Source organism: Sinocyclocheilus anshuiensis, unplaced genomic scaffold (assembly GCF_001515605.1).
Source record: "Sinocyclocheilus anshuiensis isolate Anshui unplaced genomic scaffold, SAMN03320099.WGS_v1.1 scaffold1946, whole genome shotgun sequence".
Classification (NCBI taxonomy): Eukaryota; Metazoa; Chordata; class Actinopteri; order Cypriniformes; family Cyprinidae; genus Sinocyclocheilus; species Sinocyclocheilus anshuiensis.
In genome coordinates this window covers 377,966-397,711 of record NW_015546151.1, presented here as the reverse complement: position 1 = coordinate 397,711, position 19,746 = coordinate 377,966, and the positions used below count along the sequence as shown (strand labels likewise).

The window sequence follows — 19,746 nt, the reverse complement described above, 5'->3', positions numbered from 1 at the left end:
ATGCACCAAGAGCTTGTAACACTCCAAAGAGAAAGGAAAAATTGAAATCGCATCATATGACCCCTTTAATTTTTTTTGGCAAAATAAAGCAAAAACAGGCAATATAGTGTCTAAAACGTAAGTCTCTTAATATGACCTTTTTGTTTATTGAACTGTTGAATAAAATCACGTTTACAATCATGCTGATTTTAGAGGTGAAACCTGGCACTCTTTGTGTGATATTTACTAACTTTCTTTCTGTGGTATTTTATACACAATGGCGCTTGTAATTTGCCTCGATTTTTTTGTATTCAAGTTACTCGAGGTATTCGAGGAATCGTTTCAGCCCTAGTCGTATTATACTTCTTTTTCATTTTCTTATGTTCATTAAGGTTTTTTTTTTTTTTTACATTTCTTTCTCTTTCTTGGAATTAAATGTTTTTTGTTGCTGTGACTTTAAGACTCCTATATAATGCCCTCTTCTTCAAGTGTAACGGGGCTCACTGATGGGTTACAGATGTGTCTGGTCCAGTATAGTTTTTAACCGTCCTATCCACTGTCCCAGAATCACAAAACCATCTGTGCTGAAATCTGCCTCTCAAACTGTTAGTCAATCTGCTGTATAACAGTAGCTGTTCTTCTTCCTTCCTCATTACCGCACTGTGGACCAAATATCTTAACACTGATTATGTGTCATGTGGAAGGTAGGCTTGCCGCGATAGACTGTGCTAACGGTGATACCGGTGTTAAGCCGCAACACCAGTTACGCCACTTGCCGTGGCACTGACCCCCACCGTCGTTTTGAGTTTTTTTAGTAATAAAAATCATTTAGTTCAGTAAAAGAACAGACATTACAATTAAAAACTGAACGTGGCTGCTCAATGCAGCGTGTCGAACGACAGATTACCGGTGTTGTCACACGTCGATTAACCGGTGGGAACATTTCCTCACCGTCACAACCCTAGTGGAAGGTCAATTTTCTGACTTCATAGATCTAAATATGTTCTTTTTGTAATGGAGAGGATGATTTTCATTCTTAAAGTCACAGTAGTGTTTCGTAGCAATTCAAATCAGGGCTAGGCGATATAGCTATAGAACAAACTCTGGTACGGTTGATTGGATAAACCAATGAATGGATGAACTTAGCAGCACACATGTGGTTTTGTTTACAATTTCTGGTTCACTTGCAAAAAGGGCAGTGTGAAAGCGAACCACACCAAACAAACAAAAAAAAATCAACATTGTATTTGGTCCGGACCAAAGCAAGTGAACTACCAGACTTTCCTGGTGTGAATACACCCTAAGATTTATATCTCAATATTTTATATGATGTTCACAATATTCTGTCATTTTATATCATCAGCGAAATTATTGCGATAATTCAGTGTGTTGTCCAGCCCTGCTTTAAACTTATTCAAAAAGGTTGAGTAAAATAGGCTATAACACGAGGGCTGTGCGATTTAATGTTCTCACGATATGAAATATTTTTCTTGGAGTGTTTCAAAACAGAAGCGGAAAGCCCTTGTGTGTCTTCCTTGGGAGACAGTGAGGTCACTCTCACCTCTTCCTATTGGAATGACCTGTGAACTGTGCGGCTTCAGTCTTCCTGTGTCACACTGAAAGGAAGTCCTTTGTAGTAGATGCTGTTACACATTCTCAGCTACGGTCTCAGTTATTTTTGGCTTAAGTTTGAAATGTCTCCAGATTGTATGATGTAATTCATGAATAGTTTCATATATGGTAATTATGGAATTCAGATTTTATTTTGTGTCGTTCCTAGGGCCCGTTAATAGCATTGACTTGGGTGTGTCTCCTCTGTGTGTGTGTGTGTGTGTGTGTGTGTGTGTGTGTGTGTGTGTGTGTGTGTGTGTGTGTGCGCGCGCGCGCGAGTGCAGGCATGTTCATCACAAAGAGCCATTGCAGAGTGAAAAAGAGAGGCAGAGAGAAGGTTGTTAGGCTGCTGCTATCAGTATGTGTCCTGTGTGGGCACTCACAGATCAGGTAGAGGTGTTGGTGTTGTTATTCAAGGCCGTAAACTTGTCTTTGATTTGTTTGGCCCTCTCAATCATTTTGACATTGATGAGTGCTGTTAGATCTCTGAGTCAGACCAGCATTTTGGCCATTCCTATCTAATAGGCGAGACTTGTGCCCCTCAATGTTATGGCCTTGCTACAATGTAATTTCCACCACATATTGGATTATGTATTGTGCATTTTGTGGTGGTGAAATAAAATGAAATTTTAAATATGGAATAAATGGATAGTGCTTTGCAGTCCTCCATCTCGTGTGCCTACTGACGACAAAAAAATTTCATATCAGTTGAGTTCGATAATTATCACAGATTTAAAATTTTTATTTCTTTCAAGTTTAAAGGCTGATGTTTACTCCTAAGTGAAAGTTGTAGAAACCAGGCCATTACTTGTGGGTTTAAACTACTCTTTATGGTCAGAACATGACAAAAACTTTTGAATTCTTTACACTTTTCCAGCCATTTTTCCTTAACAAAATAAATAAATATCCTAATATAAAAATTAATTCCTTAGTTTCTTCGTTCTAATGAGTGATATTGTTTCAAATCATGAAACAGGTTTGTGTTGCCTGACTTTGATGACATGTATCTTCAGCACAGTTTGCAGTGCAGGCTGCAATATTAATAATATACATTTTTTTTCCTTTTAGAAATGCACATTAGACAGTAGCTTGAGTTGACAGTAGTAGTAGCTTTAGTTAGGATGCAGATGTAAATTTATGTTCATTATCAAAAACAGTAACATCTGTAAAATTGCAACAACTTCATTTTTATATGGTGAAATGTAATTATTCTGACTGTTTGAGTTTTATTAAAATTAACTGTTTTGGTCTTCCATAGTAGCATGCATTTAGGTCACCACAGTTAAAACCACACATATACTGTATACCTTAATACCATGGTAAAAATGTAACTACTGTATATGGTTTCTAGGTGTTTGTAGGAAAAACAGTAGTATAAATACATTTAGTATAAATGCACAAATGCTATAGCTTAATCTAAAAAATACTGTAATTATATCACATTACTCCTTTAATACATTTAATACATGTCTAAATTATTAATATAAAAATTGACTTGAATATCCCACATTTGTGCCACAATACCATGGTGCAATTAGTGTTACTACAGTGAATCCATGATAAATGATGACGATTTGTAGATTGAAAAGCCTTCTGACTGTATCGTTGCACACAGTGTTTCTCCTGTTTGTCAGCGCTGTTTCATCTGGCTTTAAAGTAGCTTCTGTCACCGAGTCATTTGTGTTTTTCGCTGAATTCAAGCACTTCACACCGGATCTCACAGAGCTGTTTAGTGGTCGTGTGACCAAGACTGATCAGCGAGTAAACACATCTGCTCTAGTGAGCTTGCACTGCGCTGCCTTTTGAGCTTTGAGCTGAGCGGATAAATGGTCCATGTGGTCCGGTTCAAATCAGTAGCGCTGTTTAGTTCCACCTTTGGCGCATAAACATTATATTGAACATTTATCAAACTCTTTTTATTATTTTATCAAGCAAAATTATATCTTGATAATTATTGTTGTTATTTTATTGATAAGGAAAAAGTGGGAAAAATGATAAACTCATGTCAGGAGGAGAAGCCAACTCCTGAATAAAGAGTTCAAGAGCTGAGGAGCTTTGGAAGGCCAATCCGCAGTCCAGCAAGGCTCACTGCGAAATGACGAGAACTGTGGGTACCTATTGCAAAAATAGTCTTTTTGCTTTGGCAGCAGAGATTCTGATGACACCTCATCTCAGTCTGCTGCTGTTTGGGATGAGGATGTTGATTGGAGTACATAGGATGATGGCTGGAAGGAGACAATCGACTGTGCTGGAAAGCTGAAGAGCCAGTCAAATATGATGTGCCCACTGCCTAAGATCTCCTGTAACAGCGTAGGCTGCAGTGAATGCTTGGACGAGTGGGATGACATAAATGCATTGGTAAAGGCAAAGATGGACACCACACATTGCCTTTACCATTTTTAATGTCCAGCAGCATGTCAAAGCCACTAGTGAATGCTAGGATGAGTGGGATGACATATATGCTGTTGGCTCTTGGGATGACAAGCTGGAAAGCACGTTAGAGAAAAAAAGGCAGCGAAGAAACCCTGCAGGCTCATAAGGCATCTTTATCTTTTTAACCTGTATTTGTAATGCAATTCTACACTGTGATAATACTAAATACCGTTATATAAGTTTTAGCAATTATCATGATATGAAAACTTTATACGTCACACCTACACAGAAATACACATGCCTATCTCATTCCAGTTCCATATGACTTCAGAGAAATACAAGTAAAATTTTTAATCATATTGAATTATATTCGCATGCTCTTCCCTATACAATGAAAACATGCAGTGACAAGGTGCAGACAAGTCCAAAAAAGCACCATAAAAGTGACTTAAACACTATATAGCATGTCTTTTTAAATGAATATGATACCTTTTTGTTCATAACTTAAAAAGCTAAATCATTCTTTACAGATAATTCTCCCCTCTGCTGTAGTTTTCAAATCTTATTTGTGCATATGCATATTTAGGCTTTGTTTAAGTGAATGCATTTTCATTTTAAAATGCATTACTTTTGCTATGGTTATGTCTGATGTCCACACTTGAAAACTGAGACTTTTGGAAACTTCCCGTCAATGACTTGTATGAATATGATGTGTCAGGTTAATTACACAAAGATATTGTATGGCTTTAGGATAGTTAGAAGATGTTGTATGAGTCATATGGATTACTTTTATTGTACCTTTTTGTCCGTTTTAGAGCTAAACTGCCCCCTAGGTACAGTCTGCTTGCACTGTATGCACATTCTTCAAAAGTTCTACTTCTGTGTTCCACAAAAAAAGTGATTCAGGTTGGGAACATCATGAGGGTGAACTATGACTTTAAGAAACTGAAACGGTGAGCCTGCTGCTTTTCTAAAGCAAACAAAATTAGCCTTTGCAAAGCAGACAACTAGCATTATGTAAATGACATGGAAATTCCATGGTAATGGAAATTTGCATCGCCATCTATTGTTGCGTCACCCAGCTGACCTGCAAGTTGACGACAACCTTAGCAGAGCAAGACTTTTTAGTCTCCATATCAGTTCCTGCTTTCTATTTTGCAGATGTTCAATATATGAAGTATGTCAGGTTGTGTTGTTTCTGTTTTAAAACAACACTTGTTGGCCTTCATGGAATGTTTTTGGTTTCAGCTTCAGCAGGTTGAAATGTACAGGAGAATGTTATCGATGCGATAACTAGTTGGTATGTGGTATTTTGTTGGTCTTTGGACAAAACCCTCCTGTAATCAAACTTCATAATAACACATGAAGAGAACAGGGTGTGCTTTAATGTGCTCATTTTCATAGCATGAGTATCACCTTTTGTACTGGTTCTTTTAGATGATCCAAGGCATTTGACTTTGCATTTGAGTATGTCCCCAAGAGGTTTAACCTATATAAAGGTATTCAAATGTATTTGAAAACTGTGCCAAGCCCTGCAAGTGCATTCTAATAAAGCAGTCTAACACAGTGACTCTATAGCATGTCTCTTTTATAACAAAATAAAGGCTCTTTTGCCATCCTTGGGTATAAAACATGCATCATGTACAAGAGTGTGCATTGCCTTGCTGAATATGCCATGTGTCTTTATGTTTCAGATGGATTGAAGCGTGTTTAAATGAGGATCTCCCGCCCACCACCGAGCTGGAGGAGGGCCTGAGGAATGGCGTGTACCTGGCCAAGCTGGGAAACTTCTTTGCTCCTAATGTGGTCTTTCTCAAAAGAATCTATGACCGTGAACAAACACGCTACAAGGTAAGACTGAAGTTTTCAGAAGCACTGATATGAAAATAGCAGACCGTTTGGATTCACTTGTTGCTTTCTTCTTTGTCCCACTTGTAGGCCACTGGGCTCCATTTCAGACATACAGACAATATCATCCAATGGCTGAATGCAATGACAGATAAGGGCCTCCCTAAGGTGAGGAGTGTAGATGGTGAACACGAGTCTGCCTGCTTCTTTCATTAGCGGCATTTCTTCTGCTTTATTGAGTCACTAACATGATAGAGCTTGCCTCTGAACCTCTTTCCCATGTTTGGCAACAATGCTGCATTCAATCTCATCAAATACAAATACATGTACTTGTCTCTCCCTGTCAGATTTTCTATCCTGAGACAACAGACATCTACGACAGGAAGAACATGCCCCGCTGCATCTACTGCATACATGCTTTGAGGTACCTACTATGTCACTGTGGGCGTATTCACAAATCTCTTGTTGGGGAGAAACTAACCAAAAGAAGTGTTGCTAGTAGCTTATACATGTTACAGTAGTTCAGTTGTGTTCATAATAGTAGAGCTTATTCAGTTAAAAAATGTTGTTTTTGTCTGTCGCGTTGACTATTGCCACAGTTCTACATGCACTAATTAAAAACTAATCTAATTAAACTATTCTAAATGGTTCTCATGCATTTAGCGGTGGGATATTTACATACAACCTCATTCAAAAGTTTGGGGTCAGTAAATGTTTTTTTTTTTAATAAATTAATTTTATTCAGAAAAAATTGACAGTTAAATTATTTTTTTAGTGTTATAAAAGATTTTTCATGGTTTCCACAAAAATATGAAGCAGCACAACTGAACAGAACACAATTGATAATAATAAGAAATTTTTTTTGAGCAGCAAATCAGCATATTAAAAAGATTTCTGATGGATCATGTGACACTAAAGGCTGGAGAAATGGCTGCTGAAAAGTCAGTGTTGCTATTATAAGAAAAAATTTAACATTTATATTTAACATTTTTTAATATATTAAAATAGAAAACGGTTATTTTTTAATTGTAATATTTCACAATATTACTGTATATTTAATCAGATGATGCAGCCTTGGTGAGCATAAGAGACTTCTTAAAAAAGTACCAAACCCAGACTTTTAACGGTAGTATATAAATGAATCTGTTTTAGTGACTCATTAGGTAGTCTATACATTTAGACATTTCCTGTTTAGTCTCATAAATTTTAGTGATTTTCAACTTAAATGAACCAGTTCACTTTGAGCAAAATAATTTCTGAATTAGGGCATTTTTAGTGTTATTAGTTGAATTTAGTGTTATTTCATGGGTTGAATGTCTTGTTTTTGTTGCAAATAAACACCTGCTGCCTACAGATATATAACTGTAAATAACTACTTGCAGTTTCAAAGTAGCTTCTCCAATTCAAGTACGATATGCATACATTTAGACCCAACCACTCTTTTTTTTGAGAAATTAATCATGGATCAAATCTGTGTAGATTTAATCTGCGTCTACACTCATCTCAAAATGAATCAGTCAGAATTAATGAGGAAACCTGTTCTGGTTTCTGCTGAGGCACTTAACACGAGGCTAGAGAATCCTGCCATTTGTAACTCTCACATTCCAGCTCAATGCAGAATTGACACTGGGCCCAAAGGCCATAAATCTGGCCTTCAGAAACAGGAAATAACAGCATTCAGGGGGCAAGAATTTGTCAGAGGCCTGGTGTGGGGTGAGGGGTACTAAATCCAGTTGGTTTTTGTAGTTGATATTAATGAAGGGATGTGTGTTAAACTTGAAAGCCATGCAGATAACATCTGACTCTCTTTCCAGTAGTGTCTTTTCCCGCACACACCTATGGAATAGGATACCTGTCCTCTGGGAAATTTGTTTCTCATATTCACTTTGTTTTTTTTTTTCAACAGCCTCTACCTGTTTAAACTTGGGCTTGCGCCCCAGATTACAGACCTGTATGGCAAGGTCGCCTTCACAGGTGAGTCAGCTCGCTGTAGTATCGTATTGAAGCTTGAGTTTGTACAGTAACAGCTGGAAAAGCCACTGTTCCCGGGAGCTGTGGTCAATGTGAAAATCATTATCAATTGTATGAGCGTTTCCTGCCATTTTGGCTGGCCTGAAACTGCCTGCCAAGTCCATGGATGGAAAACATTATTTACCAGACCTTTTGAGAACAATGTCCAGCCAATCACATCAAAGCAAGGAAAAATGCATAGCCAAGATTACCTTCCAAAAGGTTACCATGCTTATTATAGCGTGACATTGCAATATTTATCCAGAACCTGTCCAGTACACTTTCCACAGAGCCAAATAATCTCCATTTTTATGTTATTTGCATATTGTTTTTGTCTTTACAGAGGAGGAGATCAACAACATGAAGATTGAATTAGAGAAGTACAACATTCAAATGCCAGCATTCAGCAAAATTGGCGGGATTTTAGCCAACGAGCTATCAGTGGACGAAGCAGCCTGTGAGCACTGTTTCAGCCTCTGCTTTTTAAGTCGAATCACTCTTGGCTTTTTGGCACAACTCCTTGCCTTGTAAACAACTAGACTTAACTTGGACAGCCAAGAGTTTAACAGCACAGTAATTACGATCTGTTTTACATTGCTTTGAGCTCAAAAGATGTGCATTATCTTCTGTTGCAACGATTCAGTGCACGCTGCTGTTATCGCCATCAATGACGCCGTTGACCACGGAGTCCCCGAGGGCACTCTAGCTGCCATGAGAAACCCAAACGCCATGTTACTGCAGCTGGATGAAAGCGCTGCCCAGCAGTACCAGGACACCCTGTTCCAGGCCAAGACTGAGAAAGTGGCCAGCTCCCGAAAGAGAGTACGAACTTTGCTCTACAGATAGCTAAAAATAAAAGATTTGCTATATTTGGGTAACTAAGGGTGTATTTTAATATATGTACACACTATCTCTGTTCCAAAAGTCAGAGACCTGCCTAAGTAGATAGCATTTAAGGCATCAGAAGTGTGATGTGAAGGCTGTTCTAAATAGACAGCATAATCATTAAATAAAATGCATGCAAATTTATAATCAGCATCAACCCTGTCTACAATCTTCGATAAACTTCACTGACATGGTCAGATAACTAATTTTGACCAAATTCAGGCAACATGGCATGTGCCTGTCATTGCTTTGCAACAAAATCACTGAAATATATGCAGTAGACATGCTTGCATTTTATTCAGTACTGCAAAGTATCAATAACAATAGCCCCATCTGATAAAGAATTACATAAATATGCAAAATGGACTTTTTAACCCAATATTTATGCACGCTTTGTATTTTTTGTTCTTGTAGGTGTCTTTAGCTTGGCAAAATTCTTTTGTCAGATTAACTGTAAGCGTTAGAGCACTTTTTGTGTAGACCAGTCAGTTAAAAACTACTGCTAATCAGTTATTTCAGTATTATTTTTATACTATTATAGTATTCATTAATATTATAAAGTAGCTTTTATTTTTAGATTTTTTCATTTTAGTATAATTTTGGTAACACTTTAGTATAGGGACAAATTCTCACTGTTAACTAGTTGCTTTAGTAGCATGTCTATTATTAACATATTGTCTGTTTATTAGTATTTATAAAGCACATATTATATCCCTAATCCTACACAATACCTAAACTTAACAACTATTTTACTAACAATTAATAAGCATCAAATTAGGAGTTTGAGGCAAAAGTCATAGTTAATGGTTTGTTAATGGCGAGAATTGGACTTTAAAATAAAGTGTGACCATAATTTTTAGTTTAAGTGTTAGTCATATTGCTTATCCCTTTTATTTGTCCCCCCCCGAATATTTCTATTAAACTTTAATTTATTTTCCATTTTAGAACTTCAACTTATTTTATTTCAGTTAGTTGGCAAGGCAACATTTCTAATTAAATTTAAGTTTTTCATCTCTTTTTTTTATATTTTTGCTTTCAGCTTTTGTCATTTAACAAAAACAATTTTGAATAGTTTTAGATTTGGTTAACAGGTGTGTATGAGTTGAAAACTAGTATGGCTATAGTGGTATAAATGTATGTTTCTTTGGTAGATTGGAGAGAATGCTGAGGCTGAAAGGGATGTTTATGATGAGCTGCTCACACATGCTGAAATCCAGGGAAATATCAACAAAGTAAATTGTACGTACCTCACCCATATCTACCTCCAGTTGTTTGTGTTCTTCTGAGGTTGACGACGTGATCTGAGTTCTCTGTGTTTGTGCTGTTTCTCAGTGACCAAATCCTTGAGTTCAGCAGAACAGGCGCTGTTGAGTGGTGATGAGGACAAGCTGTATGACGCTCTCCGTTCCCCTGCGTTAGGCCTGCAGTCAGTGCAGGCTCCGAACAAGGCATGGTACCTCAAACAGCTGCTGGCCGATCGAGAGCAGAAAGAACAGGTAACAGGTTCTGCTACTCAGTGGGGGAAAAACAGGGTTTGCTACTCACATTTTGGTACACTTTTGTACCACGGTTTATATTTGTGCCTTGGAAATTTTAGATATGAAATGCATATGCGTAGTGTGGTGTCTCTTTTCAGAGAGTCCCTTACTGTATAACAGCATGTGTGTGACAAACCCTAGGGCTCAGCAGAAATATATGCTTGTCATGGTAACCATAATAACAGCAAAAACAGTTTATCCTGAAATAGCTAACGTACTTAGCTATTAATTATTTTTGTTACTTAACCCTAAACTATTGAATGTCTTGTTGAATGTTTTTGGGGTGTGTGATGCTAAAAACTCATATTGTTTATTAATTGCCTATACGTCACAATGATCTTTTTATAGAAACTATAGAACGGTCCGTAGCTGAATATAGCTATATATATTCCTAGAAATATATCAATTTTACAAAATGTATCTTTTTGTCTGTAAGAAAGTGTGGTTTATTTTTTTTCTGCAATAACACTTCCATTCCGTTTGGGGTCTGTATTTTTTTTATATTTTTGAAAGAACTCTCTTATGCTCACCAAGGATGCGTTAATTCGATCAAGAACAGTAAAAACAGTAATATTGTGTCATATTAATAATATTTCAGATAACAGTTTTCAATATCCAGTTTATTTTGAAATGCAGTTTATTCAGCAGCCATTGCTCCAGTCCTCAGTGTTACGTGATCCTTCAGAAATCATTCATATATGCTGATTTGCTGTTATTATTATCAATGTTACAATTAGTTTACAATTATTATATATGCTTAATGTTTTGTGATAATTTCTACGATTATCTGATTAATAGAAGGTTCAAAGGAACAAGTATTCATTAAAAAAAAAAATCTTTCTACATTATTAAAAATTTTCAACAGCAAACGAAAGGTGAAAGGGATTAAAAAAAAACTGTAAATATTGGCACTAAATATTAGCAGTCAGACTTACATTGGCCATTACTTACAATGTTAAAATGTTGCTTATCTGTGTCAGCTTCAGAATTCCTAATCATTGCATATAATTGCATATAAGCTGTTAATTCTAAATTCTATAATCTCATCACATTTGGCTTGTTTCATTCTTCCTCATGCCTAGAATACCCCAGGAGAGCCTCTGATGAAGGAGGAGTTACAGAGTGGAGTAGATGCAGCCAATGTGCAAGCAGCAGACTATCAAAAATGTATGTACTTCTACATTCTTTTGAACCCGTGAGTATGTGTGTTCAGAGAACGGTACATCAGAACGACGCCAGTGTTTTCTTTGTCTCTCTTTTATGTGTTAATTTATGCTGTCCTACAGCTGTCATTCTTTGAAAAGAACAATAAGGTGTGTGTGTGTGTGTGATTCAGTGCTGCGGGCGGTGGAGAGGATTAATGCTGCCATAAGAAAAGGTGTAGCAGAGGAAACAGTGAATGAACTGATGAACCCAGACGCCCAACTGCCGCAGGTTTACCCTAGTGCTGCAGATCTGTACCAGAGAGAACTCTCCAGCCTGCAACAACAGAGTGCAGAGGTTAAAACACACTCACATCCACACAATTTCAGCTCACTCGGTTATTTTGCTGTCACCATCCCTCTATTGAGACATTAATTGCAGAAGAAAGTGAGCTGCCTACGGCCTATGCAGACAGCTGCCTTATAATGCAGCATCCTAATGGTCATGGCCCCCAATAAGTGATCAATCTGAAATTCTCTACAAAGGCACCAGCTCTTGATTTCGGTAGAATTTAGCAGTTACATCTTGCCAAGCTAATGTCATGATATTTTAATAAGAGCATCAAGCTTACAATTACATGGCACACAAATATTTAGTGAAATGTTCTAATTTAACTTGAACTATGTGAAACAGTGACCCGTTACTATCATTGATATTTCAGAATTTTTCAGAATTGTAATATTGTCAACAAAGGTGTCGCAATAAGGCAGTGTTGGCAATAACTGTATAATGATACAGTTGATAATAACAAATGATATTATCGACAAATGATAATATTGTAAATAATTGATCACCAGTTACACCAGTTGATACTCCAACATACAGTAGGTGGCGATATTGCTACCCATCATGAAATGGAAAAAAGAAAACAATGGCAACGCAGTTTGTAGCTACTTCTGGTGCACAAAATCATGTTGGAGTAGATGTTTACTTGAAAGTATGGAAGCACGTTTCCGCCACTGAATAAAAAATAAAAAAGGTAATTGCGACTTTTTATCTCACAATTCTGACTTTTTTTTTGCAATCGCAAATTATCAGAATTGTGAGATCTAAACTCGCAATTTTGACTTTTTTTCTCAGAATTGTGATATAAACTTAAAATTCTGAAAAAAATCCAAATTGCGAGATACAAAGACGGTTCTGAGGAAAAAGTCAGAATTTTGAGTTCAGAATTCGCAAGTCTGACTTTATTTCTTGGAATTGCAAATTTATATCCCACAATTCTGACTTCATATCTCACAATTCTGAGAAAAAAAGACAGAAGTATCAAAGACAGTTGTATCGCGCTATTGCGAGGAAAAAAAGTCAGAATTGTGAGAAGTTGCAATTACATTTTTTAAAAATGTTTATTTAGTGGTGGAAATGGGCTTTCATATGAAAGCCTGCTAAAAAAAAAAAAAAAAACGGGTTGGTGATCAACAGGTTTTTGTTCAATTTTGTTTACAAATCTGTTTCTGCCACCCTGCACTTGTATGTTGAGTGTGATTGATTGGCCAAAAAGCAGAAAACATAAAAAAACAAAGTTGAAGATCAATTTGATAGCATTGACTGATGTTTTTTTCTTTCTTTCTTTTTTATAGGTTTCACAATAACATTATCACAAATTATTTTGTAGTAAAAATCTGATACCATGATATTATTGATTTCTCTCGCCCTGGCTGACATCTCTTTTCACTTGAGTTTGTCACAATGAATTATGGGATTGCCTTCTCTGAGATACATATGATGCTGACTTCAGAATAGGTCAAGTTATGCTTCTCAGCATATTTAAGTTGCTCACCTGTGCTGCCTTTGTAAGCAGCTTACTAGGTTTTTTGAACAGAGCAATAATTTACATACAGTTTACATAAATTGACGACCTGTAACCGTTTAGTGTAGTCCTGAGTGATTTTCTTGCTTTGCTTGACTGCACAGGGCTCTTTGTCACATCCCGAGCTGCTGGTTGCCGTGGAGATGCTGTCCTCGGTGGTGCTGATAAATGAGGCGCTGGATGTAGGGGGCAGGGCAGCAGTGTGGAAGCAGCTCAGCAGTACCCTCACCGGCCTCAGCAATGTAGAGGATGAGTATGCCCAGAGGTGAGAGTATGGGACGGCTCAGAGTGAGATGACCGGTTGAAGTCAACATGCAATCGGAATTGGTCCTGTTTACTTTAAGACACATGCCTGGTCTTATCTTGCATGCTTTATCAGTGCATGTTATTCTAAAGAAAAAAAATCTTAATTTTTCATCAAATTACAATAGCTTACTCCGCCTCTGAAATGACTTTCAGCTGAAAGTCACTGGCTGCGTGGGCCATTGGATTGTCAACTATTAGCCAAATAGCTATTTGGTCACTACTTTACCTAACTCTCATTCAAGTCTGGCTGTGTTCTTGTATTCAACGCCCACTTTTCATGACTTAATCAGTAAAATCAGGTCTCGTACTACTTTACTTTTTGTTTTTGCTTAGAAATATGCCAAAATATGGAAGTAAAATAGGTTGTAAATGTCAGTGTTGATTTATCTCCTAGTTTTAGCCACTGTTTGTTGTTTCCCTGCAGGTATATAGATGAGTTGATGCATCTGAAGGCAGCTGCGCGTGAAGAGGGTGGTGACTATCTCACCTGGAATGACATCCAGGCCTGTGTGGACCAGGTCAACAGTACTATTCAAGAGGAACATGAAAGTGAGCAACACATTCGTCCTAAATATGAATGGAAATGGATCAAATTCAGATAGTGCTGCATTATGGACAGTGTACATGTCCTCTCGCAACTTTAGGGATTGCTGCTATTGGTCTGATCAACGAGGCTCTGGATGAGGGTGACCTACAGAAGACAATGGCTGCTTTACAGAACCCAGCCGCCAAGCTAACAGATATAGATCCATCTGTGGCCCAGCATTACTATGATATTCTGCAGGAGGCAAGGAGAGAGAAGGCCCACGTATGTATACCTTTACAGACCCACAACTATAAGACAGCCTGCACAAAACTCTGCCTCTGCAACTGTAAAAATATCAACTATTTAATACTTATTTTGAACCATTCAGCATGTTGGGCCACTTCCACTGCTTTCATCCTCTCATATCCGATTCCGGTTTTTGTGTAGTTTTTGTTTCCTTCTGTCCAAACACTAATGGAAGTATATTTCAATGTTTGAAAACACAACAGCATTGCGATCTGATGAGGAAATGTAAAACTTTGTTATCGGTCGTTGAATGAGTTTGGTTTATTTGCCCAACAGATGGTGGAATCCCTTTATCAAGGGAAGTCTGAGGTCTGAAAGTGGAAAGAAAAAATGTATTTATTTTTTTCTGATAGAAATTGTGATTTAAAATGTGAGTTACAAAAAGCGCCAGGTTTGCTGTGCTTTTATTATTAATATTATTATTAATAATAACAATAAATACAATTTAAAAAGTATTAGGAAAAATAAATAATAATATACTTTTTATTTTATAGTACTAATATTTATGGCTGTCTTAATTTCATCATTTTCAAATATGAAACCATCACACTTTTTACTGAAAACACTGGATCGTCAGCTGCTCGCGTGTAAAAGAACACAGTGCTGTGCTTTACTGTGAAACAGAGAATGTATTTACACTAAGCAATATCACAATTTCTGTTTTATTTTTATTAATTATGCAGCACAATTTTAAGTCTCTCTCTCTCTCTCTCTCTCTCTCTCTCTCTCTCTCTCTCTCTCTCTCTCTCTCATGCATCATGTGAGCTTCTCTCACTTTGAGCTTCTCATGACTCTAGTCTGATGACATCATCTGAGCTCATACAGTCTCATTCCTCACCCCCATATTTTGTCTGGCTTTTATTTGCCACCTCCCCTGTTCTTTTTATTAGAAAGCCCCTTACATTTTCAAATGACTATTATATGTGCAAACAACATTTGATTCATTTGATCTCTCACACCTCAGGTATCATACACACCACTTTTGCATATGAAAATAGGACATTTTGGTCCTAATCTGAGGCTCACTGAAGAAGTGAAGTAGGTTCATGAGTAGCATATTTAATTTTAATGTTTAGTCAGTGTTTTAGGCCACGCCCCACATGTTTCCTGTGGACGTGAAACTGAAACCTCAAGGATGCAGGTGAATGGACACAGAGAAGGCCATGGTTTACCACAGCAGTGTGCCAGTGTGGTTCAGAGCTGAACTGACATCTCTGAGGCCAAGAGCACTCTTTTACGATGACAGCTTGAGAAAAAGTACCCAGAACAGTCGTTCAGAGGCGTTACGAAAAAACAAATCAAAAATCTGCATCTCTTTTTGATTCACCTATTTGGAAACAGTTCTTGTGAGTTTGATTAGTGATATTTCCTATTTATGTCACTAACCACTCTATTAATAGAGGAACACATGAACAGCAATTTTTGTCTCTTGGACTCATAATAGCTGTCAAAGTCAGTGCTGAACTCATGCTACCCCCCAAAAAAAAACATGGCTGGAAAAACAAAGTGTTTCCTTTCGCCGTGATTTGCACAAGCATCGGAAATAACAAGGCTTATGACTTTTTCTCTGCCTTAAAAGGGCAAAATTCTGGTCCTGTTAGCTGGCGTACCTCAGTAAAGGGTTTTTAGCGCTGACATCACTCCTCCAAGCTTACGCTAGCTTGGGTCACTATAAAGTGTAAAGCACTGCTAAAACCAGATCTGCTCAACTGAAACAGGAAGTGGTTAGGAAAAAAGTTAGATTTGATGTTTTTAAAAAAAATCTCAAAAGATGGAGTGATGTGTGACCTGACAGTAACAATTCAAGACATTTCTGTTTGACTTCAGTAATCACAATTTATGAAAAAATAAAAGTCTCATTCTTGTAATGAGTAAAATATAAAAGGTTAAAAATCACTAATTGTGTTATATTAATGAGCAGTTGACATGAAATACTTTTGGGCAGTTGATGTACAATGGTGTGAAATTCTATGCACACACACACACACACACACTCATACATGCATATATTTATTATATGCAGTTTTTAATGATATAATATAAATTTGGACAATACATGGAATATTTATAGATATTTGTACACACAAATTTACATTATACATCTATTATTCGTATGCTTTTTAGAAGTACACCACTATTTACATAACATCCTGTGTTAAATTCCCTATGTAAGCGTTTCACGATGATCTTTAACAAAGTTTAGCTAAAATAGACAGAAGTAGTTCCTCTTTTATCATTCAGTGTTGTAAACAGTCCCAGAAGAGTTGGTAATGTAATCTTGGACATTACACCGCACCCTTTTTCGCTTCCATAGTTACAGTTGGCAGACTTTATTCACATATTCAGATCTTGATCATTTCTGCTCCACCCCACTGGGACACATGAAGTCCTATTTGCACTCTAATCCAGCAAGCATTAATTTAATACAGCCGATAAAATATAACTCAGTGAAGTGGAGCCTTATCAACCCTGAAGGAACAACGTTTTCCTCTGTTGCACAATTTGCCACACCCTCAGGTTTGCTGCTGTACATTTGCAAGAAAGGCGGGCGGATTGCATAGAGGGGCTGCTGCACTCAGCAAATCAGAGAGCTGCAAATTGTGCTCCGGAAACTGAGCTCGGCATGCGGTCAGGAACTATCATGAGAGGGCAACTGCACCACCTGGTGGTGGTTGTAATGAACCCTTCATTAGCATGTGTTTATCCAAAATGCCCTGTGAATGATTATAGAAGCAGATGCAATTAATTCAAAGGTGTACATTTATACAGGTACCCTTACAGCCAAAAAACATGATCTGCACAAGTCAGTCAGCTTGATCTTATTTATGGCTCTCTGCAGCACTTCTGGAAGGAATTTTCCTGAAAGGGAGTGTTTTATAGAGTTATGTTGTTGAATAATGAAACACTGTCTCTTCCAGTTCATACAGCATTTGTTTTTACTAAATTAACTTGATGTGTTTTTATCCACATCATACTGTACCTGTTAACAGTTAAAACATTATTTAATCGAATTAAAGTGACAGTTCACTCCAAAATGTCATTATTTACTCACCCACATTTCTAACTTAAATCACAATAAACATTCCTCTGTGGGAAACAACAGATGTTTAAAAAAAACTTATTTTGTTCATACAGTGAATGTCACTGAGGTGCAAAACAACACTGGACCCCACTGACTTTCATTGTATAGACCAAAAACTCTTGTTTTTTTGTGATCCTGAGAAAGAAAGTCATACAGGTTTGGAACATGAGGGAGAGTAAATTAAGTTTTGGGGTCACTTTAATTAACTGTCACTGTAATTCCATTAAAAATGTTTTAACTGTCAACAGGTGGACTGTAATGATCTCACTACAGAAGGTTTGACTGACACCTAGTGTCCATATGAGTGTCATTCCTATTTAAATACAAACAGAAATCTAGTTGGAATTGCTTGATCATTTATTTATGTATTTTTTATTTTTTTGAAAACATGATTATTTTTTGCTGTTCTTTTTTTTTTGCTCTGAGTTACCATGGTCCTTAAAAGTCTGCAATTTCAAAAGTGTGAAATGTAGTTCATGTAAATGTAGTTATGCTTAGTCCTCAAATTTTTTTTTTTTTTTTAGCTAGAAATTGCTTATGAATATGAATCTTTAAAATACTTATTTAGGCATCAACATTACTGCAAAAGTCATGAAAAATTGGAAATTAATTGTGTAAGTTATATTTGACTGTAGCACTCAGAACACATGGTTACTCATTGGTAATTTACTTCTTGTTTTTTTCTTGTCTTTACAGGAATGCGGAGATCCTTCTGCAGTTCTTTGGTTAGATGAGATCCAGGATGCGATCTTAAGAGCCAACAAGGACTCAGAGGATGCTCTGCAATGTAAAAATCTTATTTTTCTTTGTGTATTTACTTGTTTAGTATGTATCTGTCTCAGCTCAAATATAAATATGATTCTTGAATAAAAGGATGATTCTTTTTTGAATCTAAAGAATTATCTTCTTTTCCATCTTCAGTCTCTCAGGCGATCCAGTCCATTAATGAGGCTGTGGATAACAAGGACTCTTCTCAGACACTGGCAGCCCTGCGTTCACCTGCTGCTGGTCTGTATGGAGTCACGTCTGAATGTGCTCAGACCTACCAGGATGACCTGTTTCGAATTAAAGAAGACAAGAAAAAGGAAGGTGAGATGGGCTCTTGTGTTGATTCTTTGATATTTGGTACAAAAAAATCTATAGTAATATTTACCATAAAACAAGTACAATTTCTGTTTTCTACTCAAGTTCTAAGTTGAAGAATTTGTTTTAAACTATTTGGTGATATTACAACATGTCATATCATTTACACTTTGTGACGGAGAGAGTAATAGAGGTTTTTGGTAGGGGATAATGACAGTGAATGGATGAAACATTGGGTGAAGGGAAGACACAACTACTACTATAACCTCAAGACCGGACAAGGCACCTGGGAGGAGCCTTCAGACTTTATTCCAAACAACACTCAGCTCAACAAGGAGGAAATACAGGTAAACCTTCATTCAGTATTTATTTTTACAATGTATGAAATCAATCAAATATATTACACCATGTTGTGATATATTATAATATATCTATTAATATAATAACTGTAATTTTTTACAGTTTTCAGTTTTGTTGTTGTTTTTATTTTTTTCTCTTCCTGGTTAACTTACTATGTCTGTGTCTTTTGTAGTCTGTTGTGTCAGGAGTAACCAAAGCATATAACCGAGAACAACTCTGGTTGGCCAATGAGAGTCTGATTGCCAAGCTACAGGCCCGGTGCCGTGGTTTTCTGGTGCGACGTGGAATGAAAGAGCGTCTTGGGTTCTTGAAGTCTCAGGAGCCGTCTGTCACATGCATACAGGTCATTCTCCTCTTGCTTCCTTCACTTAGTCCTAAAGTAGACTCAGGGCTTAAAGTTCTCCGGCACCGTGCCGGATCTCCGGCGTGCGGCGTTTAGCTGCGGGGAAAAAAAAAGATAGTCGTCCTACATTTAAAAACACTTGTTGATATCAGTTCGAGTTCATGAGTTTGCCTACCAGTGTATGAGAGGAACACAGCTTTTACTCTCAACCAAACTAACATTACTTTAGTTTTAAATCAAAAGTTTTTGCTCTTATAAACACGAGACGTGCATAATAGTATCCAACTGCAGAGTCGCAGCTGATGAATGGAAAAGAAGCCTGGGTCTCGAGCGCGACACATTGAAAAACTGCGAGGCGCAATGGTCAAAGATTTCCATCTAGCGTCATATTTACATAGAAAAGCTATTAAAAAAGCAGCAGAGCTTTGTAAACAGCTCAGAGTAATCACGTGATCTCCATAAGAACGATATGATTGCCAGAAT

At 37.1% G+C, this 19,746-nt stretch overlaps 1 protein-coding gene across 1 annotated transcript in view; it reads left to right on the top strand.

Moving 5' to 3' along the window:
• Window positions 1-19,746, top strand: part of LOC107701276 (ras GTPase-activating-like protein IQGAP1) — a 58,114-nt gene that overhangs the window by 23,977 nt on the left and 14,391 nt on the right. Inside the window, exons 3-19 of the mRNA XM_016503250.1 lie at window positions 5,658-5,814; window positions 5,902-5,979; window positions 6,159-6,235; window positions 7,718-7,785; window positions 8,165-8,278; window positions 8,465-8,643; window positions 9,858-9,945; window positions 10,039-10,202; window positions 11,327-11,411; window positions 11,581-11,744; window positions 13,362-13,522; window positions 13,988-14,112; window positions 14,208-14,371; window positions 18,174-18,264; window positions 18,399-18,566; window positions 18,765-18,907; window positions 19,093-19,263. Of these exons, the coding sequence (XP_016358736.1) occupies window positions 5,658-5,814; window positions 5,902-5,979; window positions 6,159-6,235; window positions 7,718-7,785; window positions 8,165-8,278; window positions 8,465-8,643; window positions 9,858-9,945; window positions 10,039-10,202; window positions 11,327-11,411; window positions 11,581-11,744; window positions 13,362-13,522; window positions 13,988-14,112; window positions 14,208-14,371; window positions 18,174-18,264; window positions 18,399-18,566; window positions 18,765-18,907; window positions 19,093-19,263 (2,197 nt within the window). The remainder of the gene's footprint in view (window positions 1-5,657; window positions 5,815-5,901; window positions 5,980-6,158; window positions 6,236-7,717; window positions 7,786-8,164; window positions 8,279-8,464; window positions 8,644-9,857; window positions 9,946-10,038; window positions 10,203-11,326; window positions 11,412-11,580; window positions 11,745-13,361; window positions 13,523-13,987; window positions 14,113-14,207; window positions 14,372-18,173; window positions 18,265-18,398; window positions 18,567-18,764; window positions 18,908-19,092; window positions 19,264-19,746) is intronic.